The sequence below is a fragment of the Paramisgurnus dabryanus genome, chromosome 9, assembly GCF_030506205.2.
Source record: "Paramisgurnus dabryanus chromosome 9, PD_genome_1.1, whole genome shotgun sequence".
Taxonomy (NCBI): domain Eukaryota; kingdom Metazoa; phylum Chordata; class Actinopteri; order Cypriniformes; family Cobitidae; genus Paramisgurnus; species Paramisgurnus dabryanus.
The window spans coordinates 25778249-25804641 of NC_133345.1; the positions used below are offsets into that span (position 1 = coordinate 25778249).

The 26393-nt window shown below is 36.7% G+C and overlaps 3 protein-coding genes across 3 annotated transcripts; all 3 read right to left on the reverse strand.

Annotated features, from left to right (window-relative positions):
- Positions 1-248: 248 nt before the first annotated feature.
- cetp (cholesteryl ester transfer protein, plasma) lies at positions 249-7758 on the reverse strand. The gene is made up of 16 exons (XM_065283314.2): positions 7524-7758; positions 5575-5689; positions 5363-5494; positions 4048-4118; positions 3393-3480; positions 3171-3240; positions 3032-3092; positions 2706-2797; positions 2413-2592; positions 1937-1987; positions 1641-1790; positions 1363-1430; positions 1218-1260; positions 1054-1123; positions 878-963; positions 249-775 (listed from the first exon to the last, which is right to left on the reverse strand). Exons 1-16 carry the CDS (start codon positions 7651-7653, stop codon positions 698-700), a joined length of 1485 nt encoding a protein of 494 aa, XP_065139386.1. The 5' UTR covers positions 7654-7758; the 3' UTR covers positions 249-697.
- An 852-nt stretch (positions 7759-8610) lies between these two features.
- Positions 8611-13931, reverse strand: herpud1 (homocysteine-inducible, endoplasmic reticulum stress-inducible, ubiquitin-like domain member 1). The gene is made up of 8 exons (XM_065283316.2): positions 13584-13931; positions 12755-12832; positions 11963-12046; positions 11422-11582; positions 11115-11225; positions 10649-11002; positions 10137-10251; positions 8611-9668 (listed from the first exon to the last, which is right to left on the reverse strand). The coding sequence occupies exons 1-8, from the start codon at positions 13737-13739 to the stop codon at positions 9489-9491; spliced, it is 1239 nt and encodes a 412-aa protein (XP_065139388.1). The 5' UTR covers positions 13740-13931; the 3' UTR covers positions 8611-9488.
- A 231-nt stretch (positions 13932-14162) lies between these two features.
- Positions 14163-26358, reverse strand: slc12a3 (solute carrier family 12 member 3). The gene is made up of 26 exons (XM_065283317.2): positions 25899-26358; positions 25564-25683; positions 25349-25424; positions 25098-25193; positions 24070-24209; positions 23621-23731; positions 23311-23422; positions 23087-23217; positions 22700-22784; positions 22377-22534; positions 21549-21656; positions 21300-21423; positions 21013-21114; positions 20720-20875; positions 20486-20585; positions 20202-20313; positions 18017-18154; positions 17799-17905; positions 17635-17717; positions 17475-17567; positions 17271-17381; positions 17083-17194; positions 15431-15517; positions 15118-15253; positions 14970-15037; positions 14163-14834 (listed from the first exon to the last, which is right to left on the reverse strand). Exons 1-26 carry the CDS (start codon positions 26175-26177, stop codon positions 14693-14695), a joined length of 3087 nt encoding a protein of 1028 aa, XP_065139389.1. The 5' UTR covers positions 26178-26358; the 3' UTR covers positions 14163-14692.
- Between the last annotated feature and the right edge of the window lie 35 nt (positions 26359-26393).

Below are 26393 nucleotides of genomic sequence, written 5' to 3' on the forward strand. Positions count from 1 at the left end.
TAATGCACGTGTTCGTCGTCTGCACACGCACCACACAGTGGTGAAAGGAAGAAACTCCAAACGTCGTATCGTAATTAATTTAAATGTTTTCTCTATTAGTTTAAAAATACAACGATTATATAATTATATATTTAATATATTTCAAGTACATATTTAATAAAATAAAAATGCATCCTGCCTCAAGGTTGGAAAAGACAGAAAATGCAAACACTGCCACACAGAATAACCGGAAAAACCTGACACAAACATGAATGTCACAATGGATTGTTTAATTTGGGTAACATGGGATCATATTACTAAAACACTAATACATCTGAATAAATCATGGTTGTGATGCGTACATCAATATATACAAAGGTCTGAAAACATACAGTATGACATATCAAACTTCTTTACATAAGCAATAAAGTCAAAACAGTCAGTTGTATTTGATACACACAGTTGTGTCTGTGTTGGAGTATACCTACTTCATTATATTTGTACCAAAAATTGAGCAAAACCTCAGTTTGGAGACATCCTTGTAAGTTGCTGTTTATTAAAACAGTAGACTGTGTAATGTCCCTATTTAAATGTAAACATGTTTGGGTGTGTGGATAAACATCATCAGCCCAATATGAAAACAATAGAAGTCAATGGAAAGTCCCGACAAAAAAAACGTGTGTTTGTGTTTGATAGTGAAAGAGAGATTGAAGGATTGTCAGTCCAATGTCCTTTTAAGGAATTCCACCAGCAGATGATGAGGAAAACCAAAATCTAGCTGCACTATCACATACCCCTGCACATGCGGAAATAAGAAATGGGAAAATGATATAGATCATTTCAGATTACAGATTGTTACACTATATCCAAAACATATAAGTCAAAATATTATACTCACGTCCTGGGGTAAAACCTCAGGATTGATGATGTCAAAGAGGTAAAGTCCCTGTTCGTCCATCAAAGCGGTTAAATCTGGCTCAAGGTCTGAAATGAAAGAACATTTATAGTAATAAAGAGGGGGATAAATATTTACAAGAACACTACAGCACTTGCACTGTTAGTGGTCCCACTTACATGATATGACTTTGGGGATGCCCATCTTCTTCACAGCCTCCTGTAGATACGTTCGCAAGCTTTCATCCACCTTTGAGAACAGTCATACAATATATAGGGTATGTAAATATACACATAGATGTAAAAAATATTCAACAAAACATTTTAATATTTCATTTTCTTACCTCAGTGACTCCTTCTGGTGTTGAGACTTTTGTTATATTAATACTATTAGGGGCACAAAGAGAAACTTTATCATGGCCACACAAACGGAACTGACATATATTTAGAATTAAACTTCTCAACTATTACATAATACCACCAACTCACAGCTCTGCGGTGGCCATCAAAATTAGTTTCTTTTCTGCATATGAGGCTCGTACAACAACGGTTACATCCTGCAAGCACACAAACAAGTAAAAACCCTCAATGTTATGTGTATCTATGCTTGTTTTATGCTTTCATGAGAAGCTACAGGTGTTCTTTACATTTTGGTTCCCCATTTAGGTTCCTTATTAACAGACCTTGTTAAGAACCTTTATTTTTAGGAGTGTAGTGTATTTATGCACGACTTAAAGTGCATGGCTATTGTTGGGTTGTTGACTTACAGTCTCAAAATAAAGTGTTGGTTCAGTCTGATTGGCCAGAGAAAGCTCAACTCCAGCAACAGCTCTGACAAATGTGCCCTGTGTGGTGGTCCACAGGTGAGGAACTGACACGCTTCTTGCCTTTAACACCGGACCCTCGGAGGACAGCCACTAATGACATTGTAAAAGTATGCACAGTCACATAAATACACTGCTTTCATTTCCAAAGACTTCTATTAGAAAACCTTAATTTGCATGTTACTAAAATAGCAGTAACAAGTGTGAGTCACGTCCATGTTTGCATATGTTTTAAATACCTTGCTTAACAATTCAGGTCTGGCTAGGAACATGTTTGTCTGAAGCAAATCCTGTTAAAACAGAAAGAGAAGTGAATGTGTCACAAAATACTTTACAGTTTCATACTGAGTTGCTTATCATCGATTACGTGACAGCTGTAATGTTTTTCTTGCATTGACTGTAATGAGCTTTATCTCATGCAATGCTGTCTCCATTTTGTCACCTTCTAAACATGGCAGACACTGTAATGCGGGAAGTAAAATTAACGGTGTTACATTACATGAGATAAATGTTTATCACACAGCTATAAGCACATACAGATTCAGTTTCAATAACGCATCCAAAGCGACTTACAGTGCATTACAAAGTATACATTTTTTTTAACAGCTTGCTTATTCCCTGGGTTCGAACCCATTGCCTTTTACAGTGCTAATGCAATGCTTTACCGCTGAGCTATACAGGAGCAATGCTATTTATAGAAAGTGTTATGTCACACCGTGAGTTCTGTCCCTGAGATGTTGCGTTTAAACCGTCCATCGTGGTATGCGGAACTCATAAGTGGGTCTAAAAGCCCATCCGAGATCCAGAAGTATAGCATGCGGTTCTCAGACAGTTGGGAGGGGTTGAACACTGAAGTATTTAGGACCGATGTTTCATCATTGTATTTAACCAGACCCTGGTTATGACAGAGATAACAACAGTAAGCTCATCAATAATAAATCGTAAGGCATCATTATCAAGATATCTGTTTGTTTGACCACAATTTTAATAACATCAATACGATCAGACCTTATGGTATGACTCTATATAGTTAGACTTGATGATGGGTGGAGAGATCACAGAGATGTCCACATTAATGTCACCATCACTTATAAATTGCTCTGTTTGGAAAGATAGGATGTCACATAAGGACACATCAGGTTATAGCACACTTATATATCCACATGCACTCTTAAAAATTAAGGTGCTTCAAGATGCCACAGAAGAACCATTTTTAGCTTAACGGTTCCATGAAGAACCTTTATAAAGAAGTATGAAAGAAATGGTTCTTCTTTGACTGAATGGTTCTTTGAGGAACCAAATTGTTTAAATAGGATATCTAAATTAACTTTCACCTGCTTGCTCTTGTATGAAGTCTGCTAGTATGTTGGCCACATTGTTTATTTCTTTACAGATCTGTTAGTGAGGAAAGAAACTCAGATCAATAAGAAATGTGATTAACACAACATTTTATGTATAGAGTAAAACACTCACCTGTGACTTTACAACTAACTTCACAGTGAACGTCACAATATCTGTAAACATTCTTTTCAGCCAGCCGGGTCTGTGCACAGTCGAAATGAGAGTGTGTCATTTACTATACATGGCAAATGTGCAATGCATTATGCCATTAACTCATTTGACAGAATTGTAAAAATGTATTTAAACTGCTCTTGTACTATATGTGAAATTCAGATATGAGAAATGTTCACCCACTCTCGATCTCCCTGCAGGAGTAGTTTCAGTTTGTGAAAGGTGAGGTAACAGTCTGAAGTGTCTGCAGCCACTTTGCCCTTTCCGCAGTCTGTTGCATAAACACATACACATTTTCTATTGAGATAATAACTAGAAAAGCCTGTACTGATCATACCTGCTATGCATTTTCATGTCTCACATAACTAGTTTTCTGTGATTACAATTCACATAAGGTGATACTATTTTGGAATGTATTTTTGCTTTTTTTGTCCTTGGGTGCTGTCACTAACTTCTATTATCTATAATAATACATTTATGCATTTGCCAGAGAATTGTATCCAGGCTGACTTACAGTGCAAGGTATACTGTACATTTTATCTGTATGTGTGTTTCCTAAAAAATCTAACCCATGACCTTTGTGCCAACTAAGCTTGAATGTTGTTCTCTATGTTTATAGTTTGACTTTTCATTATGTGGGCTTTCTGTATATGACTTTAAATATTTAAAACCATGAACCTAATGACATCATTCATCATAATCAGGTCATCATGTTTATCTGATAGGCTACACCCTTTTATAGAAACACTTCCTTAAACACATGCAAATTACAGAACAAGTTACAAGAACAAGAACATGGTTGATCTGAACACTAACAGAGTAGTATAAAGGGACTCACATAGTTTTGGATTGATGCCGAGGTCAATCTGAGACTGAATTTCAAAATCAACTGACTGTTTCAAACTTAGTCTGTATGAGAAAGAACATGGCAATGTTACAATAATGCCACATTATGGTTTATACAATGAAGAAAAAATATTTTTACCATTGCAAAAAAGCAGCAATAACTTACAACTGGCTCAAATATATATTTTCTGTATTGCAGGCTATCCTAGGTGAAAAAGAAGTATATGTAGAGAAGATGTAATGTGTTCTCCCTGCCATGGGGGGAGCTGTTTTTTTTGTTTCTCATTGGGGAAGTTGCCTCTTTCTGACCGCTTCAGTTTTATGTCCTTTATGAAAAGGTAAGGAAGGCTATCACTGTTATTGTACTGTTATTTTTATCTGTTTAATCTTTGATAATATTAGCCATCCATATCAGTAAAGGAAATAAAACTGAAGGAGTCGGAGAGACGCAACTTCCCCAATGACACACAAAAACAGCTCCCCCCATGGCAGGGAGAACACATTACATCTTCCCTACATATACTTTCACAATGAACTTAAAGTGCTCTTTTTTCATGCAATAATTTTTTACGTAATATAATAAAAATTATTCTTTAGTACTTCTTAAAATATTCTTAAGAACATCAAAGTGTACTTATCTTCTATTTTGAGACACAATGAATATGAACTAAAATGTACTGTGTATTAAAAAATGTACTACACATTAAACAATACATTTTTTTAGTTCATATGGTGTCTCAAAATAGCAGATAAGTGCACTTATATTTTCTTAAGATTATTTTAAGAAGTATTAAAGAATAATTTTTAGTATATTAAGAACAAAGTTAGTGTGTGAAAATAAAGCACTTTAAAGGGCACCTATTATGCAAAATCCAATTTTAACAAGGTGTTTGGACATAATGTTTGTTGGCAGTTCTTATGCGAGTTTTAATCTGTCCACTAGATGCTATTGTCTCAGATAGTATTAATCAGATATATTTTAACTGAAAGAATACACTGTCTGATTGTAAGGAAGTAAGGAGCTGTAGCTCATTTTCATTTAAAGGTACAGCACATTTTTGCTTCCACCCAACTAGGGGTATTGTGGACATGTTATAATAAATTATCTGTGGGGTAATTTGAGCTAAAACTTCAATTAAATCTTGTAAAAATAGTAGGTTCCCTTTAAGTACATTATGGAAGTGTACTTTCTTTCACCAGGGATACTGCATAAACAAACACAATAATTTAACAAAAGCATATGCAAAGCACAGAATTAAACCCCAGCTATTCCAGAAAGCTTAGTGGGAATAAATAGAAACACTCACAGCCAGCTCCCATATCCATAGTTGATGGTTCCCTTGAATACAGCAGACACGTTTGAAATGATCAGCCCTATTCCTACATTCTCTTTCAGCTCAAACTCACTCTTGCCAATTGAAAGGTTATGGATCTCTAAACTAAACATGGAGATAAGTATCATAAGACACAGGATGCAGTAACATTTAAACAGATGCAGATGTCCTCTTAGTTCACTTACTTGTGAAATTTATATTCGACTTTACCCATGAAGCCCATTGACTTCACTCCCTCTATGCTGGGATATTTGGCATGCTGAAAGGCGGCCTCTATCACTTTTGTAGTCTTCTCATTCACTGAGGAGTCAATCAAGAGATATTTATTTAAATCAAAAACAAATTTCATGAATGTTGTTTAGTTGCTTTAATTGATCACCATTTTCTTAAAATATTTTAATCACCATTTTAGTTTTTAAGATGGGGTTAGAGTTCACAGTTCACTTAGTCATTTCAGTAAGAAAACATGTGGTTACCAGTCAGTGTAGTCTCTCACTATAAGATAATGAAAATGCATCCAAAGTAAGTTGCAAAGTAAATTTGAAATGTTTTGTTTTGGAATTTGAAAATCCTATTCATTTTTTGTCCTCTAAGTGGCGCTATTGTTGTAGTGACTGTCATAGCTTTCCACTAAATTTGTTCTGGTGGTCAGTTACTGTAATAACCATAGATATGTATATAAAGGCTAGATGGCTCAAGGCGGAGTCAGCTGTGTCGTCACTTGGCGGCCATCTTAGGTCAGTGCTGCCATAGTGCTGCTCCCTGCAGCTGTGAACGGAAGGTGAGTGACATACGCCAACTAAAATGCTCGTAACTTGCTGAATTCTTGACGGATTTACAAACGGTTTGGTTTTTTACAAACGTTATTAACGTGGCTATAATTATGGATGCTTAAACATGTTTCATGAATTTTTTATTTATTTTTAGTATACGTATTCAGTGTCATAGGTACATCTTTGACGTTTATAACAAACCAATCCGTTTGAAAATCGGTAAAAAATTAAGCAAGTTATGGTCATTTAAAAGTACCTGCATCATTAAAACTCAATGCTACGAGTGAGCGAGCGCCCTGTCCTAAGATGGCCGCCAAAATGCGGACGTTCCACTCAATTGGCCATCAGCGCGGACGAGCCATCTAGCCTTTATATACATATCTATGGTAATAACACGCCTCAAGAGTTGTGGCTAGAAGGGATAAAAAACACCGAAATCTCGCCGGGTGTGCGCTGTTTTTATCCTAATCAACATACATCCAAATCTAACCCTAAACCCAACATTGTACGGGATTTAGATCGTATCTGTATCCCATTTAGCCAGGACCGCTGTTTCCATGCTAATCCTACACACAAACCTAACCCTAAACCCAACATCTCGCGAGATTTCGGCGTTTGCTGTATTTCTTCTAGTCAAAACCCACAGCACGGCATTAAACTATTAAATTTATAGTAGCTTTTTACAATATGTCAAGTAATTTAATATATAAAATTTAAGTTAAGGTACCTCACATAAGAAATACTGTGGTATTTTATTATATACTAAACTGTAGAAAAATGCCTAGATACTATCTAATTGTGTACATATTAGCGTATATTCAATATTATTTACTACAGTTTATGAATTCACTATAGTTAATACTACAATCTCAAAAATACAGGGTTGTCATTGGGATTTTCAAAAAGAAGACCTTTGTACCTAAATAATCCATATTAGTTCCTCAAAGGTACATACTGGTACTAAATGTATTTGTATACTTAAATAGTACAAATAAGGACCATTATAACGTATACTGTCCCAGAAACAGCTTTTTTAGCATTTTATTTTCTAAATTCAGATAATATAGTGCACATTAACAAAGTGTTGTAATTACTATATTATACCACAATATACAACTTTTGCTATTGTAAATACTGAAGCATGTGGGACGTTATTTGTGCATAAAACTAAAAATTTTAATTATGTGAAAGTTACATAATAACACATTTCTATTGATCTCAAGCTTGCTCTTCACTAAAACCCTAGGCCTTGTTGGTTACTATTTGCATTTGCTTTATATTTGCATGCATAATATAGCAGTTTTCCATTTTTAAAGCACTGACTGCAAAGAAACAGAAACCAAACAGAGTTAAATACTTACAGACGGCAGCAGCAGGGTAGGTAAGCCTGCACACAGCTCCTGCAAACTTATAAGCCTCGGGAGGACGGACACAAGAACAACTTACACTGACCAGACCGAAAAACAGGAGCAGTGCTACACTTCTCTCCATCTCAACAAAATGTGATTGAATACAGATGAGCCTCTGTCTATATGGCGTAACTGATAGTAGGGCCTCTGAGAGACCTTCGTTTTCATTGAACCGGTGTTTGAGGAGGAGGGACAGATTGAGATGTGGGGGTGGACCGGGCCCATGACATCTGACTTTCAAATGTTCCTCTTTTGAAGAATAATCGAGAACACAGAAATACCCCTGAGGTCGACTAGCGTATGTTGTTCAAGGGTTTTAGAGGGCAGAAAACAGTACATTCTGGACATTCTCCTGTAGAAAACAAATAAGATACGGTTATAGGACTGAGTGAATTGGGGCAGGTCAAAGTCCATGGAGAGGACAGTGGCATGAAGTTCATACAGAGTCAAAATAAATGGTCCCAAGCTGGGGAGGCATGCTCTTAAAAAGCTTAGCTTTAGATACAGAAATGTATACATTTGAGAAACTAATATGAACTCAAGATTTCAGTGTAATGTGTACTTTTTGTGTGAAAGTGTAAAAAGTGAATAGCATACACCCTGTAGTAACATCACCCTTACTTCTACTGATGCCAGAAACGTGGACGTCATCACTAGCATGGACAGAAAGTGACTTTAGAAAGTAACAAAGCATATAAACAAGTTCTGATGTTTACCAGCTGGTAACTAAGCAATCAATGACATGACAACTTGTGGCTAAAACCTGCTTAAAGTTAAAAACGTTATGAGATAAAAAAGTAAAAACAGGAATAAAGCATGCACTGTTCAAAGTGAAAAATTAGATCAACCTAAAAAAATTACTTCAATTGGTAACACCTAAAAAAGTATGTTTGTTTTTTAAGTTGAATAAACTATTTTTTAGGTGTTCCCAATTGAAGTAATTTTTTAAGTTGATCCAACCTTTAACTTTTTAAAGTGTGCTACCCATCACCCAAACATGATGCAACATATTGTAATGCATTATCTAAGACTTTTCAAATGAATCAAACAAATGATTTATTATTTAATTTTTGTGTACAAAGAGAGGTTTATGTTAATAACAAAGCTTATTTTATACAGTACATAAAATGAAATGATAGCAATGCTACAATGTTGATTAAAAATTGCGCTTTTTTCCTCTCATTCTAGTTGTCTTTCAGTTTCTCTCCTTTGCCTTTCAGTTACCAACATGTAGTTTCTTTATGTGCAGACAGAGAATTAAAATTTGCCTTGTTTAGCTTTATTTAAAGGTTAAGCAAATCTTTTGCATTCATTTAATTGTAAATTCGTCTGCTCTTTATAATACTTACATATACCAAACTTTCTTTCTGAATATTAACATTACTCAATTTACAATTTATATATATATAGCTAAGCATTTTTTCTTTGCAGAAACAGAAATAGAGTGTCACAACAGCTCTCCCCCTAACAACATCCATCAATGTATGGCCTTCATTGTCCATTATACTTGGGCCTTCATTATATAAGCCCATGAGTTTAATCCAAAGATCACTCATCGTAAAGCACTTTAAGAAAATGAGGCCCTGGCGATAGGATCCTTGAAAAAGATAAGATCAAGACACTGATATCATTGATGTCAGTTAATGAGGATCTAAAGTGCTTGCAAAAACTGTCCAGAAATATTTCCATGTCTCAAAAAGTCTTTGTACAGAAAGTGCAACCACTCTGAAAAATGAGGCGATATGGCTCAGGTGCGTTGGTCATAAAGCCAAATGACTGGAAAGTGCTCCTTTTAACTGAGCGAAAACAATCGAGGACTTACAGTCTTTATTAATAAAATCCAAATGGTCAAGCCATGGGCTTTATAGTCTTATTTTGACTCCTGTTACTTTAAGTCTTTCTGGCGCTTGAACTTCATCAGTTTGCCACACCTTGTGGAATCTCCGGTATCAGAGAAGCAAAAAAGGCTTTAAAGAAAACCCAGGCAGTCCAGAGGACGGGTGGTCTAACAGGGGAAACAGGCACGGCTGTCATGGCGGGTTGAGCAATTTCCTCTGGAGCTGCATCTGCGCCCTCCACTCCAGCAGGGGGCTGCACCTTTCAGACAAAATAAGAATAAAATAAGGCTATGTTTTAAACCAAAGAAGTTTTTCCTTTGTGTTTTAAAAAAAATGTCACATACACACGACTACGCTGTCAAAAATAACTAAAACCATAATATTGTGTGTGCCAGGCCAGCAGATGGCAATATCTTTTCCTATTTAAAACTTGACTCTTCTGTAGTTTCATCGTGTACTAAGACCAACGGAAAATTAAAAGTTGCGATTTTCTAGGCAGGTATGGCTAGGAACTATACTCTTATTCCGGCGTAATAATCAAGGACTTTGCTGCTGTAACATGGCTGCAGCAGGCGCAAGGATATTACGCAGCACCTGAAAATAGTCCCCTGCTATTGAAAGTAACCAAGGGGACTTTCTCAGGCAGTGCGTAATATCACTACATATTTTCAAAAAAAGTGGAATGTCCCTTTAAATCTAATAACAGGTACCCAAATTGATCACTTACTGGTTCTGGCTGTCTGTCCTCATTCTGGTTTTGTTGGTTTTGAATGACTTCTGGTGCTGGCTGGTTATGTCTTGCTTGAGGTCTTTGTCTAAAGGGAAACCAGCCTGCTGTGTGCCTAAAGGAAATAATAGAGTCAGAACAGCAGCCAAAACATGTTCAGAAACTCAACAACCCCCGGTTCCACAAAGGTCATGATTACACTGAACACCCTCAAAACAAGTAAATGACTGCTGGAGTACCACACATTAGTCTATAGAGCAGAGAAGCGAAAATGTAATAAAATATTAAATCTTTTTATAAGTCTTTCAACTAAAACACACTCCCAGTACTAACACTATGTGATTGGAGGAATAAATGCCAGACTGCACCCAACCCCAAAACAAAACAGACTGCAATTACAGTGCCATACAAACAGATGTGTTGTTGGATCAGAGAGAACCCTATGTAAAGTTATGCAACACTCAAAACAATGTCACAAACTAAATATTGCGTTTACACAATGCAAAACTTACAGGTACATAATCAGAAGGCTGCTCATCACCAGGATAAAGCGGCTCAAACTGGAGTAGAAATATAAAATGCTCAGGAAGACAGCCAGTCGGGACGCAGTGTACACCCAATCTAGCCAATCACGGTTCATGTCCTCCTCATCTTCCATCACCGGTCCACCCTGAGCATTCATACGAAGATTCTGATTGGCACCATCTGGGTTAATGAAGGCAGGGCCTGGGGCATTCTGATTGGCTGGCAAATCATTAATGGGGCCCTGATTGGCTAAAGCTGCTTGATGAGGGGCAACAGGAAGTGAAGACGCGGTGACAGGGGCGGCCATTGGAGCTGAAGTGGCGGCTGCCATGGCAGCGTGACTGAAAGACCAGACCATTTAAACCAAGGTTAGTCAAAATTTCAAACCAAAGTGTCCTGCATTTAATGGGAGGTTACGCATAGATAGGAAGTGTTAAAACATTAATTACTCACTATTGCATGTAGTACTGACGGGCATACATCTGCTGTAGCCACAGAAGCTGTTGAGGGCTGTAGAGGGAGTAAGTGGGGAAGGCTGGGTGGTTTATGGCTGCTGTTACAGGCCTGCAAAATAAATCAAACATTTCATTTACTTTAAGTACAAAATGTGACCCTGCCTGTAAAAACCCAGCTGAATAAATTCTGTGAAAATATACCTGTGGTATCTTTAACATTGACTGAGAAAGGTCATGATTAAAAACAATCTGAAATCTATGATGTAAATCAAACTTTAATACTCCTACTCTCAAGAGGAACTCACATGGATGTGTTTGCACCAGTGCCATTAGGTGTTGCCGAAACGGCGTGACCTCTCTGTCTAAGCCCATCCATAGAGGGAACAGGAGATACGGGTGATCTTGGAGAAACAGACTCTGTGCTTTGGCTAGCAGTTAATGGAGAAGACTGCTGTGTTGATGTGACCTGCACCACAGAAGAAAAACAAATTAGACTACTGAACAAAAAAAGACAAGAACAGGTGCATGTGAATACAGTACAATTTCTCATCTGAAACCTCAACTAAACATTGCTACAGGAAGAGGAAGAAAGCAGCTGCGTGGTGTTATCTCCAACCGACTGAAACAGCAATGCCTTCCCATGAGAAATAGCAGGCTGACACATTTCAGTTTCACTAACGGTAACAAGAACTGATCAAATAAACTGCCTTTAAATTAACTAAAATGAAGATGTGAAACTCATCTCATTTCACAGGTGACAGCTCAAAACAATAAAATATGTTTTTTTTGTGACTTATTTGTTGATGCTTTAAATGTTTTAAAAATGCAAACAGATGAAAAACATACTTTGGGTCTTGCTCCGGGTTGTGTAGCAGCTTGGGGTCTGAAAGCGCACACCAGGTGAAGAGTGGGTTTGGTATCTGAAGCTACCTATTTACAGAAGATAAAAAAAGTTTAGTCAGCCAGATAAACATTTGGCAAACCTTAACCTTTGAAAGAAACATCTAGCAATTGCTCACTATGGGAACAACTTATTTTGTGTAAAAGAAAACTCAGATTATGTCATGATCACTGCTGTATTGTTTTATCAATCTACAGATGTTTCAAAGATGACAACCTGAGTTTCTCCAGTTTATAAATACACATTTTGCAGGCTGTTATTATTCTGACTGACTACAGGACATGGTAAGAAGATCAGCCTGAAGATACAGAACAAATGTTGATGTATGTGGGTCCAACTGCTCTGCTTACAGCCAAGCTTTTGTTATCAGTAATCTGATCTTGTAAATAGTACACAAAGTAGTAGAAACAAAAACAGGGATGAAGCCGTTCTAACCCTGTGTATGTATTTTTCTTTGTTTTTAATGTCATATGTACCCTTCTTCCTAGTGTTTAACACTATACAACCTTCTGGTATTTTGTTTCTGACACAAACAATGATAAAATCAGAAGTTTTGTAATTGCTGTCACACCCACATCTCTTTTCTGCTACTTTAGCTGAATTAATAAGTAGTTGGATCGTGTTATTAACTTGCTTCAGTGTCAATGATGTGATGCCATAATCACACCATGCAAGAGCTGTTTTTGAAGTCACTTGTCAATCCAAAAATAAACATCTGTCCATGTGTGCACACTTGCCTTGGAGAAAACATCTCTTATTAGCAGGCCATCCAAAAGCAGCTTGCCCGAGTAAATGAGCCTTTGGTCTTTTTCAGCCTGTTAGAAAATGAGCACAAACAATATTTAATACGTTTTTTTTTACAAACCTATAGATGCTTGCAAGCTGTCAAATACATCGCAAGGAGATTAATTTGTGGCAAAAAGAGGATTCTGGAAAACAATAGAAACCATCACAGAATTTCCAATAGATTTAATAACTGTGGCTGGTTTTAACTACAATGGCATCTGTGGGCCTTTACTAGTAATGGGTTGGTTTCTACTTGGAAAAATGGCCAAAACACCATAAAAGCAATATTATAATGGCTTTAATTAGTAAACCATTAGAATTTGTATTGTTATTTTAAGCAGGGGTACAGATTTCAACATACACAACTGAGAGTGTTTCCTTATGACATAAATAACGTTAACTGCATGTTAAGAGGGGTAAAATAACATATTCTTAAATAGTTTGTCAGCACGTAAATATAGATTGACTGTGCATATAAAGTTAAAATACAAGCTTGCGTTGCTATATTTTGCGTTACTGGAGCAGTAAGCAGCCATGCTAGCTATGTTTAGGCGTAATCGACTTAATTCAGCGCTGTGCAGACCGATCGGCTGCCAATACGGAAATACCGCGAGAGCGCTTCAAAATCCCAGCCTTTGTATTGCTCTCGCGGTACTTCGATGTCAAAAGCCAACCGGTCTGCGCAGAGTTGCATTAAGTCGAACACATATTTAATCTGCGGAGGAATGCTGACGGCCCGGTAAACCGAAATGTAGGCTAAGACAACAAAACTAAACCTACCGGGTTGTTGGGATAAACTTTAGAGAGATGACATTTGAGATCCTTCACCGTCCAGTCCGTGCGCACTCCGTCGATCAGTTGATCGTCGTGAAACTGGTTAGGCGATTTAATAACCAGCGCGATTGTCTCTTTATCCGAGACTCCAGAATGTTCCATCTTTACTTCTTAACCAAAACCAAACCCAAACCGAAATAAAGCTACTAAAACATTCAACGCTTTGAAGACTCGATCAGCTGTACAACCCTTCAATGTACACGGAAGAGGTTCCCGATTCACGAAGTTTCTTGTCGTCCCTCATAAGCCGTCAAGTATTTTGGGTGTTGTTTCCAAACACACTGTGGCCGCATGTGATTGGCTGTTACTCGCTCGTATTCAGACGTGGAGCCTGTCCTAAAGCCCCACGTACTGCGCATGCGCGTTGGGGCGGATATTCACACTCGTTTATTAGCAGCAGCAGCAGCAGCAGCAGCCGTGTAATGATTGCATCAGATGTTATATCATTGTCTGATGTTCACTGTGTTTAAAATGGGATGAATATTAAAATAACAGTCTTATAGTTGGTAACTTAATGTGTTTAATATACAGGTGGTAATTTATTAAATATATTCAGTAATATTTAATCTTCTGTGTTTATTACAGCTGCTCATAACATTTAATTGCTCAAGATTATACTGTTTTCATTATTAATTATGCAACATATATGTGAGCAACATGTACATGTTTGCATTATTGAGATTATTGATAAAACATTCTTTTGTAAGAAAATTGTTTAGATTTTAAATTGAGATCATTTGAGTTAACAGAAAGACTTGTAAATTAATTATTACACCTGAAAAAGAAACTACATGACTAAACATTATTGCTTCTGGAGAAAGTGCATAAGATCAAAAGCAGCAAGAACTGCCTATATACTGTATATATATATATATATATAACATTTTATATAGCAAATTAACAGGTTTCCAATATGGACAAAAAACCTTATAAACAACATCATGGGCATTAAACACAATACAAATGAATACAAATCTGAAACCCATTAACAAAGAGTTGATTTTCTTTCCACTGGATGTATTTATGTCAACAGTTCTGTCAGGAAAATGTGTTGTTTATTGGCAGTACATCGTAAGGACATTCTCTTGATTGCCTCTGACAAGAAGAACCGGAGGTCGAAGGTCACGTGACACAATTTCTAGCCATGCCATGTAAAGGGCACTAGGACAAGCCCCTCTTTTCCCCACAGGCATGGTTCTGCCAAACAAAAGACACAGACGACAGGTGATGTCAGATATTTACTCACCTAATAGTTAAACAATCAAACACTTGCTGCAGATTTGCATCATAATGATGCATCGTGGCAACACATCCTGTTTGTTTAACACTTACACAACAATCAACGCCGCATCTCTGGAGTAGTCTTGAATAACTTCATTCAGTCGTATCTGTCGAAGGGACTTTACGAACACAGGAAACAAAATATTAGAGTATACAACATGGACTATCAGATGTTCTTATAAAATACTAAATATATTACCTTAGCTTTGAACTTTTCCATATCATCATCAGACACCATCCAGGGATAGCCATTTGTTGTCTCATAAGCTTCTTGATCATTCTTTTGGATCGTGCTTACTCTATACGGAGCTATAAGATCTTCAAATCTCTTTATGCTGTTTCAATAATAGGGGGGCAGACATACAATCATTTTAGGTTTATGTAAATTTAACAGCAATTCACAAAGAAAATTTAGAAGACTATTTCAGAAGAATATCTGGAAATGTCATCAGTTGATTAAGTCAAAAAGTTGTATTGTGAATGGAAAGCAAGAAGACCAAGAAACACTTTACTGTTCAGACTGTGGTTTGCCATTGATGTCTGGAAGGACTTGGATATCCCGGAAACCCAAACGAAACCTGCCGATCAGACCTTTGAGCCTGTCATTGACACACACACATACTTCATTTAATGTCTGTGCTGAGGAAAAGACATGGCATTGCTAAAAAGCTTCTGTTTCTGAGCTTAATGGTAGATCTTGGTGAAAATACACACTTAAGACTATGTTGTAAATCTTTTACTTTAGATTAGGCTATATAAATATATATACAGCGGGGGGGGGGGGGGGAGTATTTGACACATCAGCATTTTTATCAGTAAGGGCATTTCTAAGTGGGCTATAGACACAAAATTTCCACCCGATGTAGCCATCAAGCCAAATATTGAATTCATATAAAGAAATCAGAACATTTAAGTACACAAGTTGAGTCATAATAAATAAAGAGAAATGACACAGGGAATAAGTATTGAACACATGAAGAAACAAGGTACAAAATGGCATAGAAAGCCAGGAGATCACCTGAAATCTGTCAGTATTGAGAGAGAAACCCTGCCCCCTATCAGTACTAATTGATATCAGCTGCTTTAGTCCTAATTGATGGCCTATAAAGACTTCTCATTACCCAGGAGGCACACAGGAAAGACTTCATGATGGTTAAAGCAAAGGACTCTCTCAAGATTTTCGTAATCTTATCGTTGAATAGCATTTTGATGGGAATGGTTAAAGGCGCATTTCCAGAATGCAGAATGTTCCTGTGAGCACTGTGGAGGCCATTACTTGGAAATGAAAAAAAAGGGCATCACTTCACCATAAACCGGCCACAATCAGGTGCTCCACGTAAGATCCCTGTCCGAGGGGTCCAAAGAATAATCAGGAGAGTATTTCATCAGCAGGCACTGTTGTTTCAAAGAAAACCCCAAGAACACCATACCAACAGTTAAGTTTGGGGGTGGAAGCATCATGGTTTGGGGCTGCTTTTCAGCAAGGGGTACTGGCAGACTTCATATTATTGAAGGCAGGATGAATGGAGAAATTTTCCTTGGACATTCTGAATAAAATTGACATCTACCAGAAAGCTGAAAATTTAAAGGGTGGACATTTCAAGACCAAGGAAACAATGAAGTGGACAGTCAATCACCTGACCTAAATCCCATAGAAAATCTATGGAGAAAACTGAAGATCAAAGTTCATAAAAGAGGCCAAAGGAACCTTCAAGATTTAAAGACCATTTGTGTGGAAGAATGGGCCAGAATCACTCCTGAGGAATGCAGACGACTGGTCTCTCCATACAAGAGGCATCGAGAAGCTGTAATCACCAACAAAGGCTTTTCTACAAAGTATTAAATAAAGTGTGTTCAATACTTATTCCCTGTGTCATTTCACTTTATTTATTATGACTCAACTTGTATACTTAAATGTTCTGAAATCTTTGTAAGAATTCAATATTTGGCTTGATGGCTACATCTGGTGGAAATTGTGTGTCAATAGCCCACTTAGAAATCCCCTTACTGATAAAAATGCTGATGTGTCAAATACTTATTTCCCCCGCTGTATATAAACATACATCATGCTTTTATTATTGTGGTTGTATCACACACTTTCAACTTATATGTGTAGTGATTGTATAAATACAGTAATTCTTAAGTAATAGTGTTGTTTGCATACTCTTGTTTCCGTTCCTCAATCTCTTGGACGTCACCACCCACAAACAACCTTACTTTGCATCTGGCCCAGCGCTTCTTACGGGTCAGGAGATAAGGCACAAGTAGAGTCAGACCTGACAGTAAACTTATTGTATGTTACTATGTCATGTTTTATATGCATCCATAAAATATCAGTATACAGTAACTCACCCCCATCATCAGAAAACCAATAAACATCAATGTTCTTCTTTCCCTGCCTTGACTGAAACACAGTGGTGGGCTGTGACATGGACATTAGTGTAACAGGATCCACTGCAACACCTGGGATAGCAAAAGGCAAATATTTTGTCAAAGAGCATAGCATTCACATTACATCTGGCCTAACAGTACTAATATTTGGGTTTAGAAACATACATGATGTATCAATTGTGGTTGTTGTAGTAGTAGTATCAGCAGGGCTTTTCGTGCCAATTCCTTGCTCTCCAGATGTCTCGAACCCCAGATTCACTACAAAAAAAAGGTGTTTTAAGGGGGTTCGTCATTAATGCAATGGGGATTTTAAAACAGTCCTTACCATGCGCCTGCATTGTTCGACTAATGTCAAGACCTTCCTTCATCCGAAGTACACATACACCATACTGAAGGTCAAATGCGTCACTAAAACACATGCATAAAACTGTCACATACCTTAAAATATATAAATATGGCATGAAATACTGAAATATGTGATATACATACTGTAAAATCCCAATATAGTTATCCATGTTGCTTGGTTGACCTTTACGCCAGTTCTTCTTAAATCCTACAACTAAAACATTAGGTTTCATCCGACCCAAACCCGTACTCTGAAACAGAGAAACCACAAAAAGAAATTACCAGTTTGCAGAAAGTGAAATAAACTATGTTTGTTCTGAGCTTATTATGTAGTGTAATGTAAAGCACAGTTTTTGGCTGACCTGCAGCATCATTTTCACACCAGTGCGAAGGTCATCGGCAACTACAGTGTGGTAGAACGTCTTTAAGCCCCGCTTGTTTAGCCAGTTTAATTGAGTGGTGCTGTTGCCCGATTCCACCGCACCTGGTGAGGGTCCACCCTGTCAATAAGATCAAGACTGTAAAAAACAGATAGCGGTAGATAAAAAGTAAATGCTTTTGGTGAAAAAAGTGGTGATCAGTGTTGGGGAAAGTTACTTTTAAAAGTAATGCATTACAATATTAAGTTACTTCCAAAAAAGTAATGAATTGCGTTACTTAGTTACTTTTCATGGAAAGTAATGCTTACGTTACTTTTTAGTTACTTTTGCGTTACTTTTTCTTGGCTGAGGCTTGATCTCTTTCAGGCCTTGCAGGTGTTTTTTATGAATGAAACCTAGAAATTTGCATATTACATCGCAAAAATGTCGAGCTCTGGCCTGCCATCTCAGTTTCTGACTCAAACTGTTCCCACACAGGCGGGTTCGCATAGAGTGCATAATGTGACTATGTTTAGCTTAATTCAGTACATATTTTTTTAGTCAAATTAATTAAACTAAAAAAGTAACTTGCATTACTTTTTTAAAAAAGTAACTCAAATATAAATATGTACATTTAAAAAGTAATGCTTTACTTTAATTGTTACTTCAGTAAAGTAATATTATTACGTAATGCACTCTACTTGTAATGCATTACCCCCAACACTGGTGGTGATTCATCTTAAAGGTGACATAGAATGATTGAACGGGGTATTTATCCTTGTTCTGTGATGTGACATGTAGACAAAAATGTTTTTGTGTGGGTCTGTAATGCCTTAGAAGCTTCCTAAAAACCTCTCTCAGATAGCTCTATTAGGGTGGGGGATTTTAAACAAGTGGTTTCGCACCTATTTGGCTCCCCCTACTGGCTTAACTTGCAATCTCATTACTGATTGGGTGAATTTGCTGCCACTCTAAAAATGTAGCCAATTATTTTAAAGTGGAGGGGCAGGGAGATGCCTGTGTTGTCATAAGCATCAATTTTTCAGATTGGGCCGTTTTCTGGCTGACTTTTCTAAAAGAGGAATTTCTATGAGACTGAGATGTTTAGCATGTCTAGCACTTTTTGTATGTTTGTGAATGCGGGTAGACTACAATTATTCAACAAAGACAAGGTAAAAATGGTTTTTCATTCTCTGTCCCCTTTAAACATGCGTAGTGCAGGGCCAAGAGCTATCATTACAGAATTTAATGTTCATTGAAGTAAGCAAATTTATCTATGGAGCTTTTGAAATTGATGTCTTTAACATGTCAAAGGCATATCCCTACAGATAAAAAAATGTGCCAACGTGCATTCATGCCATTTTCCTGAGAATACTAATGCAGAACTCCCACACTCTCAGCATAAAAGGTACAAAAGTTATCTTTTGGACGATAAGTTTTATAAAGATCCCAATATGTACATCCCAGACATGTATCTTTGAGGTACCAATGTGTACCTCTAAGGGTACCAATGTGTACTTTTGAGGTATATGCACCTTATAGGTACAAAAGTGTACTTTTTGAAAGGTGCCGCCCCATTGCCAACTTTGCACCTTCTTGCAAACTTCTATTATTATAAAAATAGACATCTTCTAAGGTTAACAACACAACAGTTGGGTTTATCCCTTTTTGACCCAATTGAAGGTTAAAAATAATCCAGCATTTTTAAGAGTGTATCATTACTGCAATTATTATAATTAGAGATACACCGATATATCAGCATATAGTCGGTAGCAGCAGATAAAAGTGATCCCCCCCACTATCGGACATCGGACAAACAACCAAAATCAGGACAGACTATACACTGCTGGGATATTTTTAACCTAGCGTTAGGTTAAAAAGCAATAAAACCAGCCCCTTCGGTTGTAATTTAACCATGCTGCCTGGGTGGTTTCTACCCAAAAAGCTGGGTTGTTTTAACCCATTGTTGAGTTAAATATATTTTCTGGGTTAATTTAACCCAATTTTGACCCAATGCTGGGTATCGGTACAGAAATTTTGTATTGGTGCATCCGCATCCCTATATAAAAGTTGACCTTGCAAAGAGTAATTTGTAGCCAATTAAATATGTTAAAGTCTATTATTTACATTACTTATTTTATTCATTTCCAAGCATAGAAAAAATGTAAAAAATGATTTTTTTACTCACTGTAATAACGTTTGCACATATCATCAGACTCTGGTTTTTGGTGAAGGTGCTGATAAAATCCACAATGGCAGGACGCATGCAAGGCAGCCCACTTAGAACCAGACACTGTGGCCTGAGAGAAAGAACAGATGGAGAAAAAGTAGGACAGAGAAAGAAATGTCAAGGAAGAATAAGCAAGAGTAAAAGTAGAGAGAGCAGATAAAGTACATTTTTTAACAAAGCCTAAATGGAAAAACAAACACGAAAGGAAGATACGTGATTGGTGAACCTACAAAGTTATTTACCTGTAATTTTTTATATGTTCTTCAACTTGGTTAAGACCTACACAGTGAGATAGTGCCATATTATACGAGCTGGCTTGTACAGACGAACCCCAGTTGACATCTGAAATGTAAAAACACCAAAATCAAAAGTTTTTGCTAAATTGTCTTGGACATGATGACAGCTTTGTTATATTTTACATATCTTAGCTCGGAACAAGGAATATGTTGGAGCTACAAAAAGTGATAGTGTCTTACTGGGCTTTTTATACAGCACATATCCCAGCAGGAAGATGATAATGCCAATGGCTATAAGAGCAGCCCACCAGGTTAACAGAAACATGATAATCACAGACACCACTGCTCCTAGCAAAGACAACCACTTGCTGTAGAATCGAAACGTTGGACGCCAACCTGTGCAAATATAGAGAAACAAGGATCACTTGAAATGTATGTGTTTAATATAAGAGTAAAACTATTATGAGTAAATATTGCATTATAAACTGTTAGCTTAATCCATTTTACTTTGATGGGTTCATAAAAGTGCTCACCTGGTGAGTTAGTAATGGAGGCGTGGAAGCAACTAAAGTTGATGAGGGCGTAGGAGCAGAGAAAAAAGTTGGAGATGATGGGAGCGATGGTGTTCAGCTCAGCTGAAATACACATACAAGGGCACTTGTCTTTAGGTAAATTTCTCTAATGTATGATAAACATCTTTTAAAACTTGGATGTGGAAGCTGTTGCCATAGCTACAGTACAGATGGTGGGAGTGATTCTATAGGGAACCATGGTTTCTAGTACTTCTAATGTGAGGGGGAAGCAACAGGGGAAAACCTACCAATAAGAATGAAGCATATAGCAATGATATATGCTAGCAAGTAGCTTCTCAACGGTTCATTATTCTTTCCATAGCCTTTGCCGAAAAATCCAATGCCTGGATACAGGTTGTCCTTGCAAAGGCACTGTGGAGAGACAAGAGATGGAGAAAAACATTTTAACGTTAGATATATATAATCATTCTAATAAACAACCACACATGTTACGATATAAACTCATTATAGTCGAATGATATTTAAGGGCTGATTACCTGGAAAACTTTAGGGGCGGACACCAGACAAGCCAGAGCTGAAGAAAGTGTGGCTCCAAAAATGCCAGCGCTGATGAGAGGTGCACATGCAGACACCAAGCTCATAGTCTGTCATAGAAAAAAGAAACGTATTGTTTCATTTATTTTTAATTTCAGTTTTTTATATTTTCTAAAAATGGTTTCTAAACAATTTTTCAATTAATATGTTTCATTGCTTAATGTAATTAAATATATTAAGTAGTATAAACTTAATTTAATGAAACATTTCTATTATGAATTTCCTGTATCTTGTTAAAGTTATTTAAACGTATTACTTTTGATTTACTTGCACTATTTGCTGTTTAAGCAACCATGACTTGCAATAAAAATGTCGTTATAATGGAAGTCAATGGGGCAGAAAACTGCCATTAACAATAAATGAGGAAGAAAATAATAAAATCTGATGCTAGACAAAAAACTAAAAATTCATCAAAGCCAATGTTTTTACTTATCTTTCACATGCCCAAGACTAACTAATAAAAAATAAGTTATTTTGTGTGTGTTTCTCCCCAAATCAGTGACACTTATGAACTTGGGAATTAAGGAGTTAAATGGATTTTTTTAACATTTGGTAGTTTTGATGAGTACTGAGATTGGTTAACAGATTTATAAAAAAAAAAAAAAAAAATTATCTGATACATTTGTTTAATTTAGTGGATGTTTCATCCACAAACAACATGAAAGGGTAGTAAATTTGTCCACAGTGTATTGTTGAATTTTTGAAAAATTTCAAAGCACTGCCTAGTGGATGAAAACATCCCCAACAACACAAAGGGTCAAGATGATTACCTGATAATTATTGATAAGTCCATAAGGGCAAGTCTTGTTGTTAAAGCATTCACTAAAGTCCCAGTTATAGTTGCAGGCAACTCCCACACAGTCCCCGTGAGACATAGTTGAGATAAAGGACTCATTCAAACCAGAGGCATCACGGACTACACAAGAGCCTGAGGTGCAATTAAGAGCAAATGAGAAAAACAGGATTATGTATTACATAATGAAGTAAGAAATACAAATAAAATGCACTGCACATTTTAGGAATGAATAATTAAACCATAGGCCTTAATACGGGCTGTAGTAAAATGATACTCGTAAACAATTATGACACTCACCAATAGTAGCTGAGATAATGAGGTAGGATATAGTGGTCCAAAAAATAGCCAGCATTGTACCACGGGGTATAGCAATATTAGGATCCTATAAGTTTAAACAAACAGAAATACAGCTATTAACAAGTCTGATTTCCCATGAAAAAATATGTGACCCTGCCTGTGAAATCCAAGCTAAAGTAATTGATTTTTACTATGATTTCAAACTTTGACATGGCCTTTACTCAGTCAATCAATATTAAAGACATTAAGGTTATATTTTCACATATGAACATATTCTTCACATTATTTAGAAAACTGTAAATCACAAAAAAGACTTTAGCTGGGTCACACAAGCTTTAAAAAATGTTTTATTGAAAGAAACATTAGAAGATTCAGAGCTGAATTTGCCTTAAGATCTCCAGAGATGTTGGCCCCCGCAAGGATGCCTGTAGCTGAGGGGAAGAAGATGGAAAACATGCCAAAAAAACTCCCCTCCGGACCACGCCAGCCGGGCACAAAGTTTGTCGCAAATATATCAGCTATAGGACACAAATTGAGACACGTATGGTTGTGTAATGTCACAAGCATTGACAAGAATAGGGTGAAAGACACTGACAACATTGTTCTCTGACCTTTGTAGCTAAAAAATCCTTTGGCTTGCTTATCTTCAGTTGATGGCATGATGGTACCCACAATGTAACTGGCAAAGGAGATCATAATGACCAAGAAGAACAATACCTGGGCCTAAACAGAAACAAAACCTGTCATTTAGATTTGTGATCATGTAGCTCAGTTAGTAGGGCATTGTTCTAGCAGTGCAAAGCTTATAGGTTCGATTCCTAGGGAACACACATAAAAGTCATTTTGTATAAAAGCATCTGCCACTTATGCATAAATGTCAATGTCATACGACTTATTTGCACATAATTGTTAAAGACAAACCTTGGATTCCCATTCCATTCCAGCCATTGAGATGGCCAGCAGACAGGTGACAGTAATCACTCCAATGATGCGGATATCATTCAGCCGGTCTACCATGCTAACCCCAGTATCCTTATATGAGGATCAAAAAGAATAGAATTTCAGTGTGCCACACAATATGAACAATTAACATGCAGTGTACTCTCCCATAGGAAAGATCAGAAGTATTTTAGTTCCTAGATAGCACTGGCATTCAACTGACATCAAATGGAGACCTTTTTAAACATACATTTTTTACTGAGAAAGATTCAAGGAATTTTACATGTGTTTCCTTTAGAGCTTCAGAGGAGATCCAGCCTACTTATGACAAGCTGTGGTCAGTCAGCAAGAGATGTTAAATAAAATATAACTGATCGCTTCAGAAGTTTTAAAAGAGAACGAAACATGTATATGCAAGGCCATAAACCCACCTGCATGAGAGCCTGCACGGTTTCAGCAAAACCCACGGTGTGCATTGCCACAGCCACTGCATTAGCAAATGCAAATATAAGCCCGATTGAGCCGCCCAACTCTGGGCCCAAGCTACGAGAGATCAGGAAATATGTTCCTCCTGGAAAAAATAAATGTAAAGAATGTAAACTTGATACTAATCTGATAGGTACTAAATAACATAAAAGATAAATGGAGTGATATTGACTAGTGACTAAATAACATAGTGGCGAGCACTAGTTGTGGGCTTCCGTGGTCCCAAATGTTTTTATTACTTTGTCTTTCACATCATGGTTGATGTTTTCATGTCAGGTAATTTTTGTCAAACTTCACACTTTGTCACAAGTAATTCAGAGGGACATACGGCAAAGAACCGACCAAAAATATGTTTTAAATATATGCTAAATACATTTTGTAAAAAGTTAATCTTAATTAAATATATTTTTAATTTTTACAAAATATTTTTAAACTTTAAAACTATGTATACAATCTAATATTTTATAAAGTAAATTTTTGGATTTGAAAATATGTTTAATTTGAACCTTGTTTTACCTTTTTAATGCAATGTGAATATAAATGCATTAAAACAAATTTATTTTTAAAATATACAAAAATGGCCATACAAATGTATGGGAAAAAAATAAATTTTTGTAAACATATTTCAAAATATATTTCAGCAAATATATTTTTTGTATATTTTAAAAAATAAAATACACTCGGTGCCAAATAATACTAAAAGTGGTTTACTGGCTCATAATCATAGGGGAACCATTTTAAGTGCCATGTAGCACCAATGTAACACCTGTGTAGAACCATATTGTGCTATACAGAACCATATCTGGTGCTATAGTGATGCTTTATAAATTCAAACTTTCAGCACCAGTCTGAGACTCTGAGCCTTTGTAGTTTTTTCTCCAGTAATAAATAAAAAATGTATATATAAAAACAATAATACCATGAAGATTATTTTCTTTTAACAGTACATTATTAGTCAAATCTACTCCAGTACCTCCTTTAACTTTGCCATTTGTGGCAATAGCTGATGTAGACAGTCCTGTGATGCCCGTTATAGATGAGGACAGCAAGATTATAACCCACGTCAGACCTTTAGGATGAGAAAACGTTCACTTTAATAAGAACACATGAAGAAACACGAACACACCAGTTTATCACAGCAATACATGATGATCCCTGAGGGTTTCCACAAAATCTAAATAGAAACATTAACATCAAGACAGATAATAGCAAAGATTGACATACCAATCCCTGCCTGAGCTGTGATCCAAGGAAGCCTCAGGTACAGAATAACTCCCCAGATATTCAGCATACAACGGATCTAAAAGGATTAAAAAATGTCAGTACTCTTTTTGAAAAGACTGCATTCAAAACATTCAAAGTGTTTTGTGTTTGGCTTGATTCAATTGTATGCATATAGTGTTATAAGAATACACACTTTAAAGTGTCAATCATTTTACCATGACACCCTGAGCCCACCCAAACCGAGTCGGTTCTGGTGGTGGTTCTGTTGGTTCCTCTTCCTCAGGACTCGTTTTGTCCACGCTGTTCTCATACAGAGGAGGTGGAGAGGGGTCATCCTGAAAGAAAACTTAAATAAGCTCAGGAGCAAAACATGTGGATTCTTTAACAGATATCTTTATGAAGCTTATCAATAGTTTCTTTTAATGAGAAAGATCATGAGTTAAGCTCAACACATACTGAATTGATGCACTATGTAAGTCGCTTTGGATTAAAGCGTTTGCCAAATGCAAAAAATATATATAAATATATTTAACAGTCTGTCTTCCTATACCTGAGGGTTGGTGTGAAGTTGAAAGAGAGAAGGTCTTGACTTCTTTGTTCTTCCAAAAACTTCAGTATTCGAATAGAAGTCATAACTTGGTGGCATATCCAACGTGTCATATCCAGAGAAGACCACGGAGCTTCGTGAGGCCACGCTGTCAGTATCATAACTGCTACATCCTCCCAAGCTGAATTTACGGTCGTCTCCATTGTTGAGTGAAGACATTGGAAATTGGCTTTTGCTGGTTGTCAGATTCATCCCTACATTGACCTGTGGTAGCTTCACCATAACTAAATGAACTGAGTATAACAAGCAGGTGCTACAAAGGATTTTATTATACCTGAGCCGGAAGGAACCACTTTTGAATGTTTAAGTAGTCTGAAAACATATTCTGGACCGTTTTTACCGATCATTAATTTTTAAGTGTTGCTGCAGGGCCTTTAGCTTGTACTGGGGATTGTAAACATTATAAGAACATGTAATGACTAAGATCTTTGGTTAGAT

Bases quoted from the DNA above. Each gene is read 5' to 3' on its own strand.
- slc12a3 (XM_065283317.2), bottom strand. From the start codon at position 26,177: ATGGTGAAGCTACCACAGGTCAATGTAGGGATGAATCTGACAACCAGC. The intron at 25,425-25,563 runs GTAAAATGATTG...TAATCCTTTTAG, and splicing joins GGTGGGCTCAGGGTGTCATG to ATCCGTTGTATGCTGAATAT. The intron at 20,586-20,719 runs GTAAGACACTAT...TTTACATTTCAG, and splicing joins TGTGCTGTATAAAAAGCCCA to ATGTCAACTGGGGTTCGTCT.
- herpud1 (XM_065283316.2), bottom strand. From the start codon at position 13,739: ATGGAACATTCTGGAGTCTCGGATAAAGAGACAATCGCGCTGGTTATT. The intron at 12,047-12,754 runs GCAAGTGTGCAC...TTCTGTAAATAG, and splicing joins TAAGAGATGTTTTCTCCAAG to GTAGCTTCAGATACCAAACC. The intron at 11,003-11,114 runs GTGAGTAATTAA...CTGGTCTTTCAG, and splicing joins CGTCAGTACTACATGCAATA to TCACGCTGCCATGGCAGCCG.
- cetp (XM_065283314.2), bottom strand. From the start codon at position 7,653: ATGGAGAGAAGTGTAGCACTGCTCCTGTTTTTCGGTCTGGTCAGTGTA. The intron at 3,093-3,170 runs GTGAGTGTTTTA...CCTCACTAACAG, and splicing joins AGTTAGTTGTAAAGTCACAG to ATCTGTAAAGAAATAAACAA. The intron at 1,791-1,936 runs GTATTTAAAACA...CAATGTCATTAG, and splicing joins GACCTGAATTGTTAAGCAAG to TGGCTGTCCTCCGAGGGTCC.